Below are 19,022 nucleotides of genomic sequence, written 5' to 3' on the forward strand. Positions count from 1 at the left end.
CAGTGCACAGGGCAGATGGGAGGCGGCAGGGGGTGCGGGGGCGGGGGGGCTGGCCTTGGGGACTACCCAAGCCACTCCCGCGGTGCCCGGAGCTGCGGTGGGCGGGCAGAGGGCCCAGGGCCCGGGGGAAGGGTCCGCAGCAGGCTCGGGTCCGGCAGGCACCATCCTGCGGCTGGACTGTGGCCGGTCCCCCTTCGGAGCAAGCGCTAAGGAGCCGTGGCGCGCTGTGTCTGCTGAGGTGGACTTCCCGCCTCTGGGGCGTGTGCACGGCTGCACGTGTCCTTCCAAGAAGGGGCTGGGCTTCCCAGCATTCGCTGCCTCGAGTCTGGGCAGCAGCCTGAGGTCATGCTGGCCGGAGTTGGGGGGGGCCACCTGAGAGACTCCTCTCATGGAGGGCAGAGACCCTTCTCCAGGCAACTTCCCAGCACATGGGCTACAGTCTAAGTGTTCTGGCCACGTCCTCACCCAGGGGGCCGAGGGCCCTCAGCTGGCCTTCCCTTTGGTCGATTCCTCCAGGAACCTCGGGGCGCAGCAGCTTTGCAGAGCCAGCAATGGGCACGGGGCCCTGACACTGGGCAGGAAGGCCTCCCAGGGGAGCGAGGGTCTCAGGGCCCACAGCTCGGCCCACTCCCCAACCACAGTGACCGAGTCTCTCGCTGCCTCTGAAGGCCCGCAGGGCATGTTTTCAGAGCTGCCACGCGTCTTCCCCACACTGCTCTCTTCAGTGGGGCCGGACGCCCTTCACTTTTTGCTGGGCAAACTGGGGTCACCAAGGCCTCTGCCCAGGGGCAGCGGGATGCCAGCTTCAGTGACCTGCTTCTAAGGGCTCCCAGAGACACAACCTCAAGCTGAATTTCTTAGGCTGAAGCCTAGTCACAGGGTGCCCAGCCCTCTGACTCCGCCTCCGCGGCTGGCTCAGACACGCTGTGCACCCCAGAGAAAGCACCTGCTAGACACACCACGGAGCCTCTAATACAAGCATTGAAACGTTTTATTAGTTCACTTAATGTCCAACAACTGTTTCCTCAATGTCATCACATGACTCTTTGTACCTTAAAGCCACACGTTAAAATCATTTATTCAGTTAAAAAATCACTCCTATGCTAAGTCTCCATGAGCGCCAAGGGGCACCAGGACGCCACAAAGCACTCGTGACAGTAAGAGAACCCTTCGCAGGCCGAGCTGGGGTGGACTGACGCCCACCTCAGGGGTGAGCCAGTACCCTGAGCCCAGCCGCTCTCCAAACCCTGAGTAACCGACCAAAAGGAAGAGCCTGCCTGCAGGGCCTGGAGGCTGTGTGCAGGGAGGGGCAGGGAGGGGTGGGGAGGGGTGCAGTGGCCGGGAGGGCTGAGTGAGGGACCGAGGGGGCGGGGAAGCGGGGGACACGGAGCAGGGAGCAGGGCCTGACCTGGGGGGGGCCGCCTGTCGAGGAAGGGCTTGCGAGGGGCCCTGGGCGTGAGGGGCAGGCACACGGGCAGACGACAGCTGGGCAAGCATGTCGGGGACTGCAGCAAAAATCAGGTTTCCTATTGTCATGACAGTGGCCGACAATCGCTCATAAATACTAGGATTTATCTGCCAGATAAAAGCGGCTCACCCCACTCCCACAGGGGCACTGACGCGTCTCCACTTGAACCTGTGCCACTGGGCGGCAGTGACAGTGACAGTCCCACACGGGCGTTTGTGTCCTGGGCATATGGACACCTGTGGGGTCGGCCTGACTCAGGACAGTGGGGAGGCCTGCAGCCCTCGCATGCGCGCACACACACATGCATATACACACACACACGTGCACACACATGCATACACACAGACGCACACACATGCCTGTACACACGCACCCGTGCACACATGCATATACACAAGCGTGCACACACACAGATGCACACATGTGCTTGTGCACACATGCATACACACACGCACATGTGCACACACATGCATATACACACACGGACACACACATACACACATGCGTACGCGGGCGTGCACACACGCACACACACACATACACGCGCGCGCGTGCACACACACACACCCCGTCCAGTCACCGCGTCAGGCACTGTGGACACCGTGAAGACCTGCCCGCGTCAGGGAGAGAGCTGTCCCGCAGACCCTGCGGGAGGGCTTCCTACGAGGCGGCCCCGGCGTCGGGCAGGCGCTCCAGCCGGGCCACCGCCTGCTTCAGGTCCTGCACCACGAGGTCCACCTCGGCCGTGCTGGTGCTGCGGCCCACGCTCAGCCGGAGCGCGTTCCTGGCCACGTCGAGGGGGAGGCCGCAGCTCAGCAGCACCGGGGACGGCCTGGGGGGGGAGGGGGTGTCAGCCGCCGGAGGAGGGGCTCTCCTGGGGGCTCGGGGAGGGACCCTGTCCCATCTGTGCTCGGCCAGCTCCCCAACTTGGGGCTGTGCAGGGCCGTCCCCCTCTGCCGGGCGCCTCTGGGCGGACTGCTGGGGCTCCGACTCCCGCACGGCCCTGGGCCCTGGGGAGGCGGGCGCCTGGGACGCAGGGAGCGGGGCGGGTCTCTGGGGAGAGGTGGGGGCGCACCTGTGGCCTGTGTTTCCACAGCCCCCCACCCCTAGGCTCTGGCACCGGAGGCCCCACCAGCATTTTCAGACTTTAGAAACCACTCGCAGGGTGGCTCTGGGGCCCTCCCAGTCCCAGCTCCCAGCAGGGCTCACTGTTCGGGGCCCACGGGCCGCCCCCCCCACAGGCCCAGGAGTCCCTGTCACAAAGGTGCCCTAAAAGCCGTCCAGATAAACACCCCTCATGCACAGGGCTGTGCGGAAGGGGTGACTGCCCTGCCCTCCCCGGGTGGGGGACGTCACTTCCTGTCCCAGCAGGGCACCCCTGGAGGGCACCCTGACCTCCCACACAGGCAGTGAGCGTCTGCCTCCACCCCTTCCCCGCCTGCCCTCACGGGGCCACATTGGCACATGTCCCTTCCCTGACAAGCTGCCGGCTGCTCCTCACTCTCTTCACTCCCCTCCCCCTCATCCTGGGGCTACCTCAGTTTCCTTGACTGGGAACTGGGTCGCTCAGATCGTTCCCGGAGCGCTGTGGTGAGCACTCTGTGAGCCGAGGCCACCAGAGCACGTGGTAAGGGGCAGCCCCCTGCGCCCTCCTGATGCACTCAGACTGGTGGCCTCACTGCTCTGACAGCCACTCCGGCTGCCACACGCAGCCCCGGGCCACACCTGCCCTCAGGCAGTGGCCCCTTGCAGGGCTCGGAGGCCCCCAGGGGCCCCTGTCATCCCCACCCAGCCCTCAGGAGTGCTCTGGCCTGACATGCTCAAGTTCAAGTGCTAGCAACAGCTCTGTGACACCTGCTGCTGACTGTGGACTCTGTGACACCCACTGCTGACCATGGACTGGGACACCCGCTGCTGACCACGGCTCTGGGACACCCGCTGCTGACCACGGACTGGGACACCCGCTGCTGACCACGGACTGGGACACCCGCTGCTCACCATGCCTCTGCTCTCTCCCCAGCGCTGCACCCACCTCCGCAGGACGCCCCACTCACAGCAAGCGGGAAGCCGAACCCCTGCTCTTCCTCCACTGCTGCCTGGGCCCCACAGCTGTCCCCTCCTACCTCGGCCGTGGCCACGTGCCTGGCCTGCTGTCCTGTAATCCCCCTGCACCAGACAGGTGTCTCCTGGAATCCACCCGGCCTGCCACAGCCCTTCAGAAGACCCCGCTGTCTGAGGAGGAAGGGAGTTCCTGTGGCCTGCCCTGCCCCTCCCTCCCTCCCGGCCCCTTCCCTCCCTCCCGGCCACCCATAGGCTGCAGCTTCCTCTCCTCCCCTCAGCCCAGCAGCGTCTGGTCACTTTTAGTGTCCCCGCTGGCTGCTCAGCTCTGGAAGCCCCAGGCCCCATGGCCGGCTCTGGCTGCCGGATGCGACCTGGACCTGCGACCCAGCACACGGAGCACTCACCGATCGACCTGGTCCGAGTGGCAGGCGGCCCCCACACTGGCCACCAGCGTCCTACACTGTGCCAGCACCAAGCGGCCTGAGGAGACACAGCAGGCGGCCCTGAGGCGGAGAGTGCAGACTGGACCCACTGCACCTCGTCTCGGCCTGCTGCCAAGTTTTGGGGCCCCCTCCCTCAGGTCACCTGGGGGGGGGGTCCCAGGGCACAGGAGCCTCTCCTCATAGGTGACCACATAGCAAAATCCAGAGAAAATGGCTTCTCTTGCACCCGATTCTGCCTCATAAAACTGGCCTCAAAACGTGAATTCCAATTAACTACGTAGGAAGATGCTCAGAATTCTCATCCGCTGCCTTACTTAAAACTTGTGGTCCTGGTAGTAACATTTCAACCTAACATCTGTGTTTTCTAAAGGTGAAGCCACTCGGAAGCTGTCTTTATTAAGCTGGAAGGTACTTCCCTCTTCTTTTATAAGCACAGAGATTAAAATAATATATCTACTGACTTAATTAAAAAGAAGAATCTGGCAGGCACCTGGGGAGCTCAGCCGGTTGAGCCTCCGACTTCAGCTCAGGTCATGATCTCACGGTTCATGAGCTCGAGCCTCGCGTTGGGCTCTGTGCTGACAGCTCAGAGCCTGGAGCCTGCTTCGGATTCTGTGTCTCCCTCTGTCTCTGTCCCTCCCCTGCTTGCCCTTTGTCTCTATCCCTCTCAAAAATAAACATTTTTAAAAAATTAAAAAAGAATCTGTCTCACTTGAGTAAACACAGGTCATCACTGAATGCAGTACATCTGCCCCCAGAAAAATGGGGAAGGTGACAGAGGAACGTTCCTTCCCATAGCAAGGCGAGCTGGAGAGGCGGCCAGCAGCCCAGGCTCCTTGGCAGCGAGAATGCATCCCGGCCCAGGTCCCCATGTACCCACAGTGATGGCCACCCCTGGCACCCACATGCTGCAGCCGTGCTGTGCTCCTCCCTGCCTCTTCCCTAGACGGTCAGGAAGTGCTCCGCAGAGTGGCTCCCTTACACTGGGAGGGATGACCAGCCCGATGAAACAGGCTGGTCAACGCCCTGGGATGGGTGTCGGGGCCCTGGGTGAGCCATGTTTGATTGTCATCTGGATTCGGGTAATCCTGAGTTTCCAGCAGGGGAGGCCAGTTATCACAGGGACAAATGAACCCCACCTATGTGCACGTGGTCCTGACTCGGCCAAATTTTAAAGTTGATCCCCTCTCCTTTCCCTTAACCTCATAAAATATTGTTGCAAATTTGCAGACAGAAATGGACAAGCTTGGGTTGCCCAGGTGGCTCAGTCGGTTAAGCCTCCGACTTCGGCTCAGGTCATGACCTCAAGGTTTGTGGGTTCGAGCCCCGCATCGGGCTCTGTGCCGACTGGCAGCTCAGAGCCTGGAGCCTGTTTCAGATTGTGTATCTCTTTCTCTCTGACCCTCCCCTGCTTACACTCTCTTTCTCTCTCTCTCTCTCTGAAATAAATAAAACACTAAAAAAAAAATGGACAAGCTTGTCCAGAACTTGGTCCGTTTCATCTCATTCCCTATCAGCTTCGGGCAGGCGCTGCCTAGTGTGCCCTCGCCCCTCCCCCCTCCCGAGTGCCGTGAGCCTGGGCCGGGAGAGTAGGAAGCGGCACAGGGGCCCGGCCTCCTGGGGACAGCAGCCCATGGGCCACTCTGCTCCCGGTGCCCCATCAAGTGCTCAGCACGGCCGGCCTATTCCCGCCCGCGCCCACTGCCCCACGCGGAGAGCTGCAGACCCCAGTCACCTTGGAGCTGGGGTCCCAGGATGGAAAAGTTGCATGTGTTGGGAAGTCGCTCAGTCCCTGGAAATCGGCTGTTCAGATGTATTCTCTGCTTATCAAACTCGGCCTGAAAAATCAGTGACATGTTCAGTGGCTCAGTGGCAGTTTCAAAGCCCCATCAACTGACCTTGAGCCTTTTCTGGGAACAAAGTCTCAACCTCATCACATAAAATAATGGTTTCATCAATGAGCAGCTACCTATAACAGTTACGGAAACTGACTTGCAAAGTTAATAAGGAGGAAACTTCTGTACACAGGCGGCTCTTCCCTGCAGGGCCCGCAAACCCACTAGTTCTTAGCTCTCCATTTCCATCACGCGGGGCCAAGGTCAGCCTCTGGGTCGAGAGCCCATCTCAGGAGACTTCAGACCAGGGTTTCTGGCCTCCAACCTCTCCCCTGGTGGTCCTCAGAGTCCCTGGAGGTCTGCTGCCCGGGGCTGTGCCGACCCCCACCCTCACACTCAACCAGGGAAGGAGGGGCTGACTGCCCACCCAGTCCCGCCCCGCCCCTGCAGGCCCAAACTCCCCACCACCACTGCGCCCTCTTCTGAGCAGCACAAGCTCATTGGCCAGCAGCCCCGCAGACCCCTGCTCCCCAGCCCCGCCCCCGCGGACACCCAGCTCACTGCCCCCGCTTCCCGTTCCCGACCCCCTTTCCCAGGAGGACCCCGGGCTCACCGACCCCCCCACCCCTGGTTCTGCTCCCGCAGACCCCCTGCTCACAGCCCCGTCCCCACCCTGCCCCCACGGACCCCCGGGCTCACCAGCAGCCGCTCCTCCAGGTAGTCGCGAACCTCTCTCATGTGGGCCTCATAAGCCTCCCCGTTCTTGGTCACCAGCTCGGCAGCCTGGGGACACAGGGACAGCAAGGGGGAAAGTATGTTCAATTGTCACAGAACAAAGAACAACACAGCCTGCAAGAGCAGAGGTGAGATTTCCTGATAAGAGAAGTAACATTTCCTCAGTGCTCATTTTCTGGAACATCAGGAATAGATCATGTTTACGGAGTGCTACTGACCGTGTGACGGGGCCAGGAGAAGGGCTTGGGAAGCATTATCTTTCCTTGTTCAACAGGAATTTACTTTATCAGGCGCTTCCTGATACCTCTGGGCACCAGTCGGTCCAAGGAGCTCCGTTCCATAGACCGAGGATAGCTTCCTGCAGACGGGGGTGAGCGCTCTTAGGGGGCGGGGGTGTGTGCGCAGGGGAGTGCACAGAGTGACTGAGGAGAGGGCCCCGGGGGCCCAGGGCGGGCAGGACCAGGACCTACAGGGCAAGCACACGTAGGTTTCCAGAAAGGGGTGAGGTGCCCTGATTTGCATGTATGATCATTCTGGATGCCTTGTGGACAATGGAAGGGACTAGCGCAGGCATCCAGGCTACACGTGGTCCAGAGTGGTAGGTGCTGGAGACGCACAGGACGCAGACTTTGTGGAGACAGGACACAGGGAACCCAGGGTGCAGGGGACAAGGACCGCGCAGGACAGGCATCTCCTAGATTTCTCAAATCAGGTCCTGGGTGGCGGGAGGCACCACGGGGAGAGAGGGGAGCCGGGGGGGGGGAGACACGTGTGCCGGCCCAGCAGGGACGCCACGTAAGCAGCGGGGGGCATGCAGGACAGGAGGGGCCACGAGGGAGGTGTGAGCTGTGAGAGGCGGCTGCCCGCAGGCCGCGCGGGGGTGAGGGAAATGGGGGGGTCCCCTGGCCGAGTTCCAGGGGAGGAGGAAAGAGCATCAAGAGGGGTGTCAGGGAATGGGAAGGCAGGGAGGAGGCTGCGGGGCAGCTGGACAGGCAGTCTGGGAAGCTGGGGAACATTCTAGTGGAGAGGCACAGGAGGCGCACGGGGGCCACGTGCAGGAGGGGGTCTCCCTCAGGAAGTGCACGGGGGGGGGGCTGGGAGGACACCTGGACTCGGCCTGGGCGCGGGAACAGCATGGGGGAGGGGGCGGCCAGGGGACCCAGCAAACCTGTGGGCCTGACTTGGTCTGCGGTGAACACACCACCATATTTCTGGTATCAGCAGAGGCTCGAAGAAAGAGCTTTTCACTTTCAATGCTAAGCACGTGCAACCCACTCTACAGATCTTGACACGTACATTTCTGGGATGACAAATACAATGTGAGGCTTTTCCTAACATCAGTCCATTCATTGGGCTCATGAACATGATCTCCCCCACGGCCCGGGGGAGACGGATCACGAGATGACAGGGCTGATCTCTGCCTCCTGACTGAGCTCCTGAAGCCCCCGTCATTTCCCAAGTGACAATGCTTCTTGTTCTAATATCTGGACTTCAGCTCCTGACACAGCACTCCTAAATCCTTCGGACTTTCCGGGGGACAGGAGTGTCTTTTCCAACGTGGAGACTCTGGGTGGGTTTCTGGAGGGCGCTGGTCACTGAAAGTCGTGGTTAGAAGCTTGGCATTTTCACCCCTGCTGCCACACTCTCTGGAGAGGGAGAGGGGCTAAAACTGGAGTGAAGGACCGATGAGAAGCCTCCACAAAAATCCCAACAGGCTGGGTCTGGAGGACTTCCAGGCTGTGAACACATCCATGCAGGTGCTGACGGGGCAGCCCCTCCCCCACACCTTGCCCTGCGCATCCCTTCCGTCCACGTGTTTATCTGTCTCCTTTATCATATTCTCTCATAATAAATCAATCATCTAATGAGCAAAGTGCTTCTGTAACTTCTGTGAGCCATTCCGGCAAACTAACTGAACCCGAGGAGGGGTCCCGGGAACCTCGGATCTATAGCTGGCTGCTGGGACTTACAACCGGCGTGCGACGAGGGGGTGTGGGGGCTGTCTGTGGGCCCGAGCACTCGGCCTGCGGGGGCTGACGCCGTCTCCAGGTACACAGTGTTAGAGTGGAGTTAAATTGCAGGACACCCAGCTGGTGTCACAGAATTGCTTTGTGAGGAGACCTTCTCCCGGCCCCACGTCGGGTGTTGTGCATGTGGGAGCGAAGGAGATGCCCCTGGAGGAAGACTCGGGTTTTCCTACACAGGAGACGAGGCACCTGCTTCACCTGCCCAAGCTCGGCGAGGCTTACCTTCCCAAGGCCGGCAATCATCGGGGTGTTCTCTGTCCTGCAAGAGACAAGGGCTTCAATCCGATTCCCATGCAAAGTAACTAACAAGTGTCCCAGGGAGGAATCCTGCCTGCGAAACTCATAAATTAAAATAAAAACAAAATTATACCAACGTTTTCCCTAGACGTGTGCCCTGTGGCTGCCTCAGTGGTGGTCGGAGGTCCCCAAACCCTCCATGTGGAGTTTCCTGGTCCAGTCACAGTCGACATGGCCCATCTCGGACAGTGTATGCTGGTGTCCACAGTGACCATTCTGTCTGGGCCCTTTTCCTACCCAGGAGAGACCCCCCCCTTCAGCTGCAGACCCCAGAGCCTTTCTCTTTGGGCCCCTCTGTTGACCCAGGCAGGTCCGAAGGAAGCTCAATGCTGTGCCCTTCAGCTGAAGCCTCTCAACTCTCACTCAGGACGAATCCTTTATTAGGGACAGCGTGTGTGCAGGAGAGGGACAGGAGGGGCCTGCAGACCGGTGGCTCTCACTCCGATCTAACAAGCTGAAAGCAGAACTCTTCACTCTCTTTTCATTAATACTTAATACTTTTCTTTTTCTTTTTTTTAAATGTTTTTATTTCTAGGAGAGAGAGAGAGAGAGAGACAGTGTGAGCAGGGGAGGGTCAGAGAGAGAGGGAGTCACAGACTCTGAAACAGGCTCCCGGCTCTGAGCTGGCAGTCAGCACAGAGCCCGACGCGGGGCTCGAACCCACGAACCATGAGATCATGACCTAAGCGAAAGTCGGACGCTTAACCGACTAAGCCACCCAGGCGCCCCGACTTAATACTTTTCTTAATTTTAAGTTTTGGCCACTTTGGCCACTTAGCAACTTAATTTTAAGTTTTCTTAAACCTTCAGGGCTGGCGGCTGCTTACCACCCCGTAGAGAACGAGATAAGTGAACTCGAAGCACAGGGTATTACAGGTAATGTGACCCTGCTGAGCTTTCTCGGACAAGTGTATTGGTCAGTTCTGTCCCCGGAGACGGGCTCTGACACATGGGGGTGGTCTAGGATGTCCCCTCTTCGGGCCTCACCCCCTCACCTGCAGGCAGCAGGCCAGACCCAGAGCATCTCAGAGGCCTACCACCTGTGACTGCCTGGGGGCGGGGGCTGGGAAAGCTGCCCAGGTGGCATAGCCGGGCCCGCGGAGAACCTGGGCCTTCCTCCGCTCTGAGAGTTCAGTCAGCCCTCCTCCACCTCCATCTAGGGCCTCCCTGTCCACCGGCTGACGTCCCGAACACCTGACATTCTGCCTCTTCTGTTTTTTTCCAATTAAACTTTCTGTTTTTAAAGAGAATGTAGAGTCACGTGTGATTATAAGAAATATTACAGAGACATTGTGTTACTCAGCTTCTCCCCAGTAACACCATAGCACAAGATCACAACCAGGATAAGGATAATCTACAGAACATTTGCACCACAAAGGCCCCTCCCCTTGGCCTTTTATAACCAGACCCCTTCCTTAACTCCTGGCAACTGCTGATCTGTCTTCCAGCTCTAATTTTGTCATTTTGAGAATGCTCTGTAAATGGAATTATAGAGCTATAACTTTGGGGGACTGGCTTTTTTCATATACCGTAATTCTCTGGAGGTTCCTTCTGGGCTGTTGTGTGTATCAAACGTCAATTCCTTCTCATTACTGGGTGGTGTCCAGGGGTACAGATGCGCCACAGCTTCTTAGGCCATTCACTCCTTAATGGGTTGTTTGCACTTCAGGGCTATTATAAATAAAGCTGCTAGACACACTCTTGTGTAGGTTTTTGTGTAAATTAAGTGTTCATTTCTCTGGGATGAAATTCCGAGGTTGTATGGTGGGTGCATATTTAATTGTAAGAGAAATTGCCAGGCTGTTTTCCAGAGCCAGCTGGGCCACTTCACACTCCACCAGCCGTGTATGAGTGATGCCGTGTCTCTGCACCCTTGGCACTCGGTCTTGTCACAGGGTTTTGTTTTAGTCATTCTGATGGGCGGTGGGTGATGCTCACCGTGGTTTTCATTTGCACTTCCCTAATAGCTAACAAGGTTGAGTATCATGTCATGTGCTTCTTTGCTATCTGTGTATCTTCTTTAGTGAAATGTCTGCTTATATCTTTTGCCCATTTTTTGACTGAATTGTTTGGGGGGTGGGTTGGCTGTTGAATTTTGAGTGTTCTTTATATATACTAGATACTAATCCTTTGTTGAAGCCATCATTTGAAAACCTCTCCTAGTGGACAGCTTGTCTTTTCTTCCTCTTAATGAAGTCTTTTGCAAGGCAAAAGTTTTAAATCTTGATGAAGTTCAAATTATCAATTTTCTTTTTTATGGATCCTTTTGGTATCAAGTTTAAGATCTTTTTGTCAAGCCCTAGAGCCTGAAGATGTTTTCCTGTTTTTGTTTCCTAAAAGTTTTATAGTTTTATGTTTTGCATTTAAGTTCGTCATGTACCTTGAGTTGATATTTTATAAGGTGTTGAGAGTTAGGTGGAGGTTGGCTTCCTACCCAAGGACGTCTAATTGCTCTAGCACCACCTGTTGAAAGAGTGTCTTTCCTCCACTGAATTACTTTAGTATCTTTACCAAAAATCCTTTGGGCATATTTCTGGTTGCATCTATTCTGCTCCATTGGTTTACTTGCTGGGTTTTCGTTAGAGACTGGGCTAAACATTTACCAGTTTGGGGAGAATTGACATCTTTACTATACTGAGTCTTTTGATCCATGAACACAGAATGTCTCTCCACTTATCTAGATCTTTCTTTTATCCACACTGTGTAATTATTGGCTTAAAAATCCTGTACACATTTTGTTAGATTTCTGAGTATTTTTGAGTGACTATAACTGGTATTGTATTTTTAAATTTTGTTGCCTACAAGTTCATTACCAATATATAGAAATACAACTGATTCATGTATGTGTGTATTGTAACCTGTGATCTTGCAGAATTCACTTATCAGTCTTAAGAGTTTTCTTATATATTTCTTGGGATTTTCTACAGAGAGTATAAATATGAACAGTTTTACCTCTTCCTTTCCAATCTGTATCCCTTACGTTTCAACTTCTTGCCTTCTGCGCTGACTAGAACTACTGAAAAAGAGGTAAGAGTGGACATCATCGGCCTGCTCCTGATCATAGGAGCAAAACATGCAGGCTTTCACATTCATCCTAACAAATAGGATGTCAGCTGTAGGTTTTTTTGTAAATGGCCTTTTCAAATCAAAGGAGTTCTCTGGTCATATCATTGTGCGAGTTTTTAATGAATAAGTGTTGAATTTTGTTAAATGCTTTTTCTACATTAAATGATGTTATTTTTCCTCTTTAATATGCTATATTACATAGGTTGATTGTTGAACACTGAAACAGCCTTGTACCCCTGGAGCAAACTCCGTTTTGTCATGGTGTGGATATTATTTTTATATATTGCTGAATTCCATTTGCTAATATTTTGTGAAAGATTTCTGCATCTGAATTCATGAGGGATATCTGGTCCATAGTTTTATTTTTTTACACCATCGTTGTCTGGTTTTGGTATAAACTCATAAAATGAACTGGGGAAATGTTCCTTCCTCTTATTTTTCTAGAAGGGACTTCATAGAAATGGTGTTAACTCATTAAATGCTTGGCAGAAATTTCCCATCAAACTATCTGGGCCTGGAGATTTCTTTTTGGGGAGTTTTAAAATTACAAAATGAATCTCCTTTTCCTAATAGTTATAAAGCTACTGAAATGATCTACTCTCACATTGAGTTATAGTAGTTTGGTTTTTTAATTTTTTAATGTTTTATTTATTTTTGAGAGGCACAGAGACAGGGTGAGAGTGGGGGAGGGGCAGAGAGAGGGAGACACAGAATCCAAAGCAGGCTCCAGGCTCTGAGCTGTCAGCACAGAGCCCATGCGGGGCTCGAACTCACTATCTGTGAGATCATGACCTGATCCAAAGTTAGACACTTAACCAAATGAGCCATCCAGGTGCCTCTGTAGTAGTCTGGTTTTTGGTGAAGTGTTTCCCTCCATCTGAATTGTCAAATTCATGTTTATAGGGTTATTCATGGAATTTCCTATTTATCCCTTTGATGTTTGTAGGGTCTGTGGTCATTCTTGATACTGGCAATCTGTTTCTTCTTTCCTTTTTTTCTTTATCAGTCTTACTAGAGGTTTGTCAGGTTTTTTTGTTAATTAAGTTTTTAATTCCAGTATAGTGAACATACAGTATATTAGTTTCAGGTGTACGTACAATATAGTGAGAGGGTTGCCAGTTTTATCAATATTTTTAAAAAAGCCATCTCTTTGTTTCAATGATTTTTTAAAAATTATTTTTGTTTTCAACTTCATTAATTTCTGTTTCTATCTTTATTATTTCCTTATGTTTGCTTTGGGTTGTTTTGCTCTACTTTTTCTAGGTATGTTGTCAGTAAGGCTCCTAGTCAACAGTAGGCTATTAGCAGTTAAGTTTTTGGGGGAATTAAAAGAGTTACATGCAGATTTTCAACTGTGCAGGGGGTTGGCACCACTAACCCCCATGTTGTTCAAGGCTCAAATGTAGTTGGGTCAATTTCTTAAAAAATTCACTCTGCCAAATTCTGTTTTTGTATTGCTATATTTATTTAGATCATTTACATTTAATATAATTAATATGTTAGGGCTTAGGTCTGCCGTTAAAATTTTTTTCTGTCTATTCTATTTTTAATTTCTGTTTTCTTTATTCTGCCGCCCTGTGGGTTATTTGAACATTTTTCAGATGTTCCAGTGAATAGAAACCTTACTTCTATTTACATCCTTTTAGCCCTCCTCCATTTATAATATAATCATCTTCAATATTTCTTCCACATATATTTTGAACCACATTAGAGAGTGCTATAATTTTTGTCTAAGCCATCAAATATAATTAAGAAAATTCAAAAGGAAAGCCTATTTTATTTACCCATACCATGCTGGCTCCCTTCCTTTTCCTTTCCCTACCCTTTCCTCCCTTCCTTTCTAATGTTCCAAGTTTCCTTTTTTTACTGTTTCCTTTCTGTCTAAAGAACTCCCTTTTGTCATTTTTAGCACTGGTCTTCTGATGATAAATTCTTTAGTTTTCCTCTATTTGAGAATGTCTTACTTTCCCCTTTATTCCTGAAGGATATTTCCGCTGCGTATAAGATTCTGGCTCGACACTGCTCTTTGCATTTGTAGAATACTGCATCACTTCCTTCTCGCCTCCGTGGTTTCTGATGAGAAAGACACTGCCATTTGAATTATTCTTATCTCTAGGAAAGGTGTCATTGTTTTCCTCTAGCTGCTTTCAAGATTTTTACTTTGGCTTTCATTTTCAGAAGTTTAACTATATGCCTTGACGTAGATTTATTTTGGTTTATCCTGAACTGGGGTTTGTTAAGCGTCTTGAATCTATAGGTCTATGTCCCTTGCCAATTAGGGAAATTTTCAGCCATTATTTTTTTTCAAGTTCTTTCTCATCCTACCCTTTCTCCTCTCTTTCTGGGACATCAGTGAAACGAATGTTACATCTTCTGTTATAGTCCCACAGGTCCCTGAGGCATGGTTCTAGTTTTTTGCAGCCTATTTCCTCCCTGCTGTTTATATTGGGTAACTGTTGTTCTCTTTCAATTCACGTGTTCTTTCCTCTGCAGCCCCTATTCTGCTGGTGAGCTCATCCACTGAGCTTTGGACTTTGGTTGCTGGAGTTTTTAGTTCTAAAATTTCCATTTAGCTCTTCTTTATATTTTCTTTTTCCTTGCTGACACTGTCATTGATGTTTCTGAATTGCAGGCTTCATCAGTTCTAAGTCAGGATAAAGGAGGCAAAAGAAAACCCAAGGAACCCACTGCCATGTTATTCTGGTTTCCCCTTCATGTTAGCATTTCTGATAAAAGGTGTGGTCCTGGCACCACCTCACCCCCTGGCTGAAGTATCACTGTATGTCACGGGGACACAGGAGCTATTGGAAAGGAAACAAGTGCTTCTGTGCAGCGCTGCTCATTCCACGGTCATGAGCACAGCAGTGCATCTCAGTAAGGAGGGCTCCGGCTTTGAACCATCCCCACAGAGAACTGAAGATCTGGGAGTCCCACGTGCAGAATCCATCAGTGGGGCAAATTCTGACTTGGCAGTGACGTAGAACATACTATTACAGTTCTTCCAAGAGGCAAAGACAAGCTACTGCCTAGAGACCAAGAGCATTGCCAGTGGGTCAGACACTTTGATAAGCTTCTATCTTACCCTGGCCTGAAATTCCGTTCCTGTCCACCTCCAAACAGCATAGGGTACAGAGGGGTAAGTTCACCAAGTCCACGGACGTAAAGTGCTCCAATCCTGGGACCATAGAACTGAAAGGAAAGGTTAGTCATTTCTTCAACAAGAACCTTCAGAGTTCCTACTCTGTACACGTGCTGAGTGCTTAGGGGCACCCAGAGAAATCCTCTGTACCGTACAAGCCCCAGTCACCATTCTGGATGTGCTGGAGGCAAAAAAGCCTTCGGGGTTCAGGGCAGAGCTCTGGACTCCTGTTCCCAGCCCGGTGGCAACAGAGCTTGACCGCACACCACAGAACAGAATTCGTAAAAGGAGAGGGGCTGGGACTAGCGAATGCCAACGGCTTTTCCTGGGTGGGACTCCACGTTTTCAAAATGACATTTTGCAAAAACCAGTTAAGTGCCACAGTGTCAGGTCAGCACATACCCCACTTCAGAAACTAGCTGAGTGCCGTGCTTCAAGAGAGAGGGCCTTCGCTGCTAATGTTGCTCTCTTCCACCTTAAAGAGAAGAGCCAAACCTCTCTCTGCGTTAATCAAGTTCGAGAAAGCAACATCTTGACCCCCACATCTTCCGTGCCTGGGGTGGGGGGCTATGCGTGGGCTGACGAGGGGTCAGCAGGCACTCTCTGCACACTGCAGAGAACACGCACTGTCTGGATAAAGCCACCTGCCTTAGGTCTCACTGGGGCCTCAGTACCCTCCCTACCTGGCCGGCCCCCACCTGCCCCAGGGAGGGGTGCCCCGTTCTCCCCACTGTGCCGCTCATGAGACGCATCCAGCTGCTGCTGGCCTCCCTTCTTTAGCGCCTGCAGGCGGGGCTGCAGGCTGCTTCACCACAGCCCCTGGGTGCCCTGCTGTGGGCCCTGCTCTAGGGGAGCCTCGAGGTCATGGAGGGAAGGAGGCCTCTGTGGACGCACCTTGTGCCCCACGATGGTCAGGAAGTCCACGCCCAGATCCTCCACGTCCACGCGCCGTTTCCCCAAGGCCTGCGCGGCGTCTGTGTGCAGCAGAATGACGGGCAGCCCGGAAGCTGCCCGCTTCTGGTTCAGGGCTTTAATTTGCTGACTGATGGCAGCAATGGGCTAGAGGAGGGAAGAAGAAACAGCTGAGTGTGTTGCTTTGATTTCATGAAAACTGAATGAAAGAAATACGGAGTCATTAAGCGTGGGGGGTATGCTTAGGAGTCCCCCGGGCTTACACCAATGGTTTAACAAGGCATAGAGAAATAAAAAGCCATAGGATGCTCACACCCAAGTTTGGGTAAACATGATTGGCACCCCAAGAAGAGGATGGTGCAAAGGCACCCCAAGAAGAGGGGGGTGCCGAACCCCAAAGATAGAGAGGGATGGGCAAAGGCCCAAGATAGGAAGGGCTGCAAAGGCTCCCAACACAAAGGTACATGAGATAAGCAAGACCAGGCAGGCAGGGCAAAAGGGCCGATTTAGTCCTGTAGCAGAGAAGCCGCCTTCCCAGGAGAATGGGGCCAGGGGAGGCAATACAAGTAAACTGGACCATAGACCCCTGGGCTGTAGGCAAAGCAGCCCAGGGCGGGGATGGTTAACAAAAGAAAAGGTGCCTTGTTAACCTTGAGGTGATCTCCCCTGTCTGTCTTCTCCCCTAGGCAAGTTAAGAGAAACAGACACGGAGCCTCCTATCTGCCCATCTGCCCGGCGCCTCGATTTTGTTTTATATTGACCCAAATCCCAAACACTGTGTATCTTCAAAAACCTCTTTCCCTCATGCCCATAAGGTGATGTTCACAGTCTCCCTGTCTCTTGGTGCACGCCCATCACGTGTGTAAGCCTTCTGGTCTTCATAAATACAGGGCAAGGACCCTTATTCCAGGCTCTTGTCTTTTCCTGGACGTTAGCCATCTCTCTCTCCTATTTCTTTTTTTTTTTTTTTTTTTTTAAATTTTTTTTTAATGTTTTATTTATTTTTTGGAGAGAGACAGCATGAGTAGGGGAGGGTCAGAGAGAGAGGGAGTCACAGACTCTGAAACAGGCTCCAGGCTCTGAGCTGGCAGTCAGCACAGAGCCCGACGCGGGGCTCGAACCCACGAACCGCGAGATCATGACCTAAGCGAAAGTCGGAAGCTTAACCAACTAAGCCACCCAGGCGCCCCATCTCTCTCCTATTTCTTAATCCTGAGTCCCACTCTCTTGCTAAGACAAGAGAGAACTTTAGACCCAGAGTCTAAGACAATTAAGAAGGACAGGTGAGGGAAAAAAAAAAGAAAAAGAGGAAGAGGAAGAGGCCCAGGTGTGGTGCATGAGAATATCAAGCAGAGTGTGGGCTCCCTTCATCCCTCACTACATTTTCTTTTTTTTTTTTTTTAAATGTTTTATTTATTTCTAGGAGAGAGAGAGAGACAGCGTGAGCAGGGGAGGGTCAGAGAGAGAGGGAGTCACAGACTGAAACAGGCTCCAGGCTCTGAGCTGGCAGTCAGCACAGAGCCCGACACGGGGCCCGAACCCACGAACCGCGAGATCATGACCTAAGCGAAAGTTGGACGCTCAATCGACTAAGCCACCCAGGCGCCCTCCTCACTACATTTTCTTAAAAGGCTAAATAACTTACCATGATGACCCCAGTCTCATTATTGGCCAGCATGATAGTCACAAGACACGTGGCTGGGCGGACAGCGGCCAGGATGTCCTCAACCTCCACCTGCCCGTTCACCTTGGACACAGGCACAAAGGTGACCGCTGAATAAAAAACACAAGGACCGAGGTTAATCTTATAAAATAATCTCTTTTGAAAGTTCATGTAGATACAGCTTAACAAAAGTATTTCCACATTAAAAAGTAATTGATTGTAGAAGTCCCAAAAACAATAAAGAAGGAATATAAGTCACCCATTATCACAGTGCCCAGAAGAAGCCAACCTGAACACTCCTTAACACAGCTTCCGCTGCTGAGTGTGTTCCGTGGACCACACTTCGTTCATGAGGGCATCTTTTTAACTTCTATTTTTTTAAGTTTACCCATTTATTTTTGAGAGAGACAGAGATGGAGATGGAGACAGGGAAAGAGAGAATCCCAAGCAGGTGCCTCTCTGTCAGCTCAGAGCGTGATGTGGGGCTTGAACTCACGAAACATGACATCATGACCTGAGCCGAAAGCGAGTCGGACACTTAACCAGCCACCCAGATGCCCCAAGAGCATCCTTAAAAAAAAAAATAAAAAATTTTAGGGGCGCCTGGGTGGCTCAGTCAAGTGTCTGACTCTTGGTTTTGGTCATGATCATGATCTCACGGTTCGTGGGACTGAGCTCTGCGCTGAGTGTGGAGCCTATTTGGGATTCTCTCTCTCCTCCTCTCTCTGCCCCTCCCCTGCTCACACATGCACGCTCTCTCTCAAGAAAAAAATTTTTTTTTTAAACTTTAATTCCAGTATAACTAACCTATAGTGTTATGTTAGTGGCAGGTATACAGTACAGTGATTCAACAATCCTATACGTTACTCAGTGCTCATCACTGTAAGTGTGCTCATTAATCCGCTTCACCTATTTCACCACCCCCTCCCCACCCACCTGCCTGCCGGTAACCACGAGTGAGTTCTCTATAGTTAAGAGTCTGGTTTTTGGTTTGTCTTTTTTGTTTGTTTTTGTTCCTGAATTGCACGTATGAGTGAAATCATATTGTATTTGTCTTTCTCTGTGTAACTTGTTTCATCCAGCATTACATTTTCTAGATCCATCCATGTTGTTGCAAGTGGCAAGATTTCATGATTTTTTATGGCTGAGTAATATTCCACGGTGTGTATATACACATCCACGTCATCCCTCTCTTGGTGGGCACTTGGGCTGCTTGCACTTCTTGGGTATCGTAAATAATGCTACAATAAACACAGGAGTGCTTTTATCTTTTCGAATTAGTGTTTTCATGTTCTGTGGGTAAATACCCAGTGGTGTGATTACTGAATTATATGGTGATTCTATTTTTACTTTTTTGAGGAATTCCATATCGTTTC

At 52.0% G+C, this 19,022-nt stretch overlaps 1 protein-coding gene across 4 annotated transcripts in view; it reads right to left on the reverse strand.

The window, feature by feature from the left end:
- Positions 1–1,994: 1,994 nt before the first annotated feature.
- The window catches only part of SCLY (selenocysteine lyase), a 37,303-nt gene continuing 20,275 nt past the window's right edge, over positions 1,995–19,022 (reverse strand). For 3 of the 4 annotated variants that reach the window (XM_039228525.1, XM_039228524.1, XM_039228527.1), the window contains exons 5-12: positions 17,629–17,756; positions 15,966–16,130; positions 15,015–15,121; positions 8,792–8,828; positions 6,507–6,590; positions 5,708–5,810; positions 3,934–4,009; positions 1,995–2,300 (exon numbers count right to left, since the gene is read on the reverse strand). In XM_039228525.1, the coding sequence (XP_039084456.1) occupies positions 2,129–2,300; positions 3,934–4,009; positions 5,708–5,810; positions 6,507–6,590; positions 8,792–8,828; positions 15,015–15,121; positions 15,966–16,130; positions 17,629–17,756 (872 nt within the window). In that variant the 3' untranslated portion in view covers positions 1,995–2,128. Of the gene's footprint in view, positions 2,301–3,933; positions 4,033–5,707; positions 5,811–6,506; positions 6,591–8,791; positions 8,829–15,014; positions 15,122–15,965; positions 16,131–17,628; positions 17,757–19,022 lie in introns of all 4 variants that reach the window. The other variant, XM_039228526.1, reaches the window with a different exon arrangement.

This window comes from Hyaena hyaena, unplaced genomic scaffold (assembly GCF_003009895.1).
Source record: "Hyaena hyaena isolate Hyena2069 unplaced genomic scaffold, ASM300989v1 scaffold_31, whole genome shotgun sequence".
Lineage (NCBI taxonomy): Eukaryota > Metazoa > Chordata > Mammalia > Carnivora > Hyaenidae > Hyaena > Hyaena hyaena.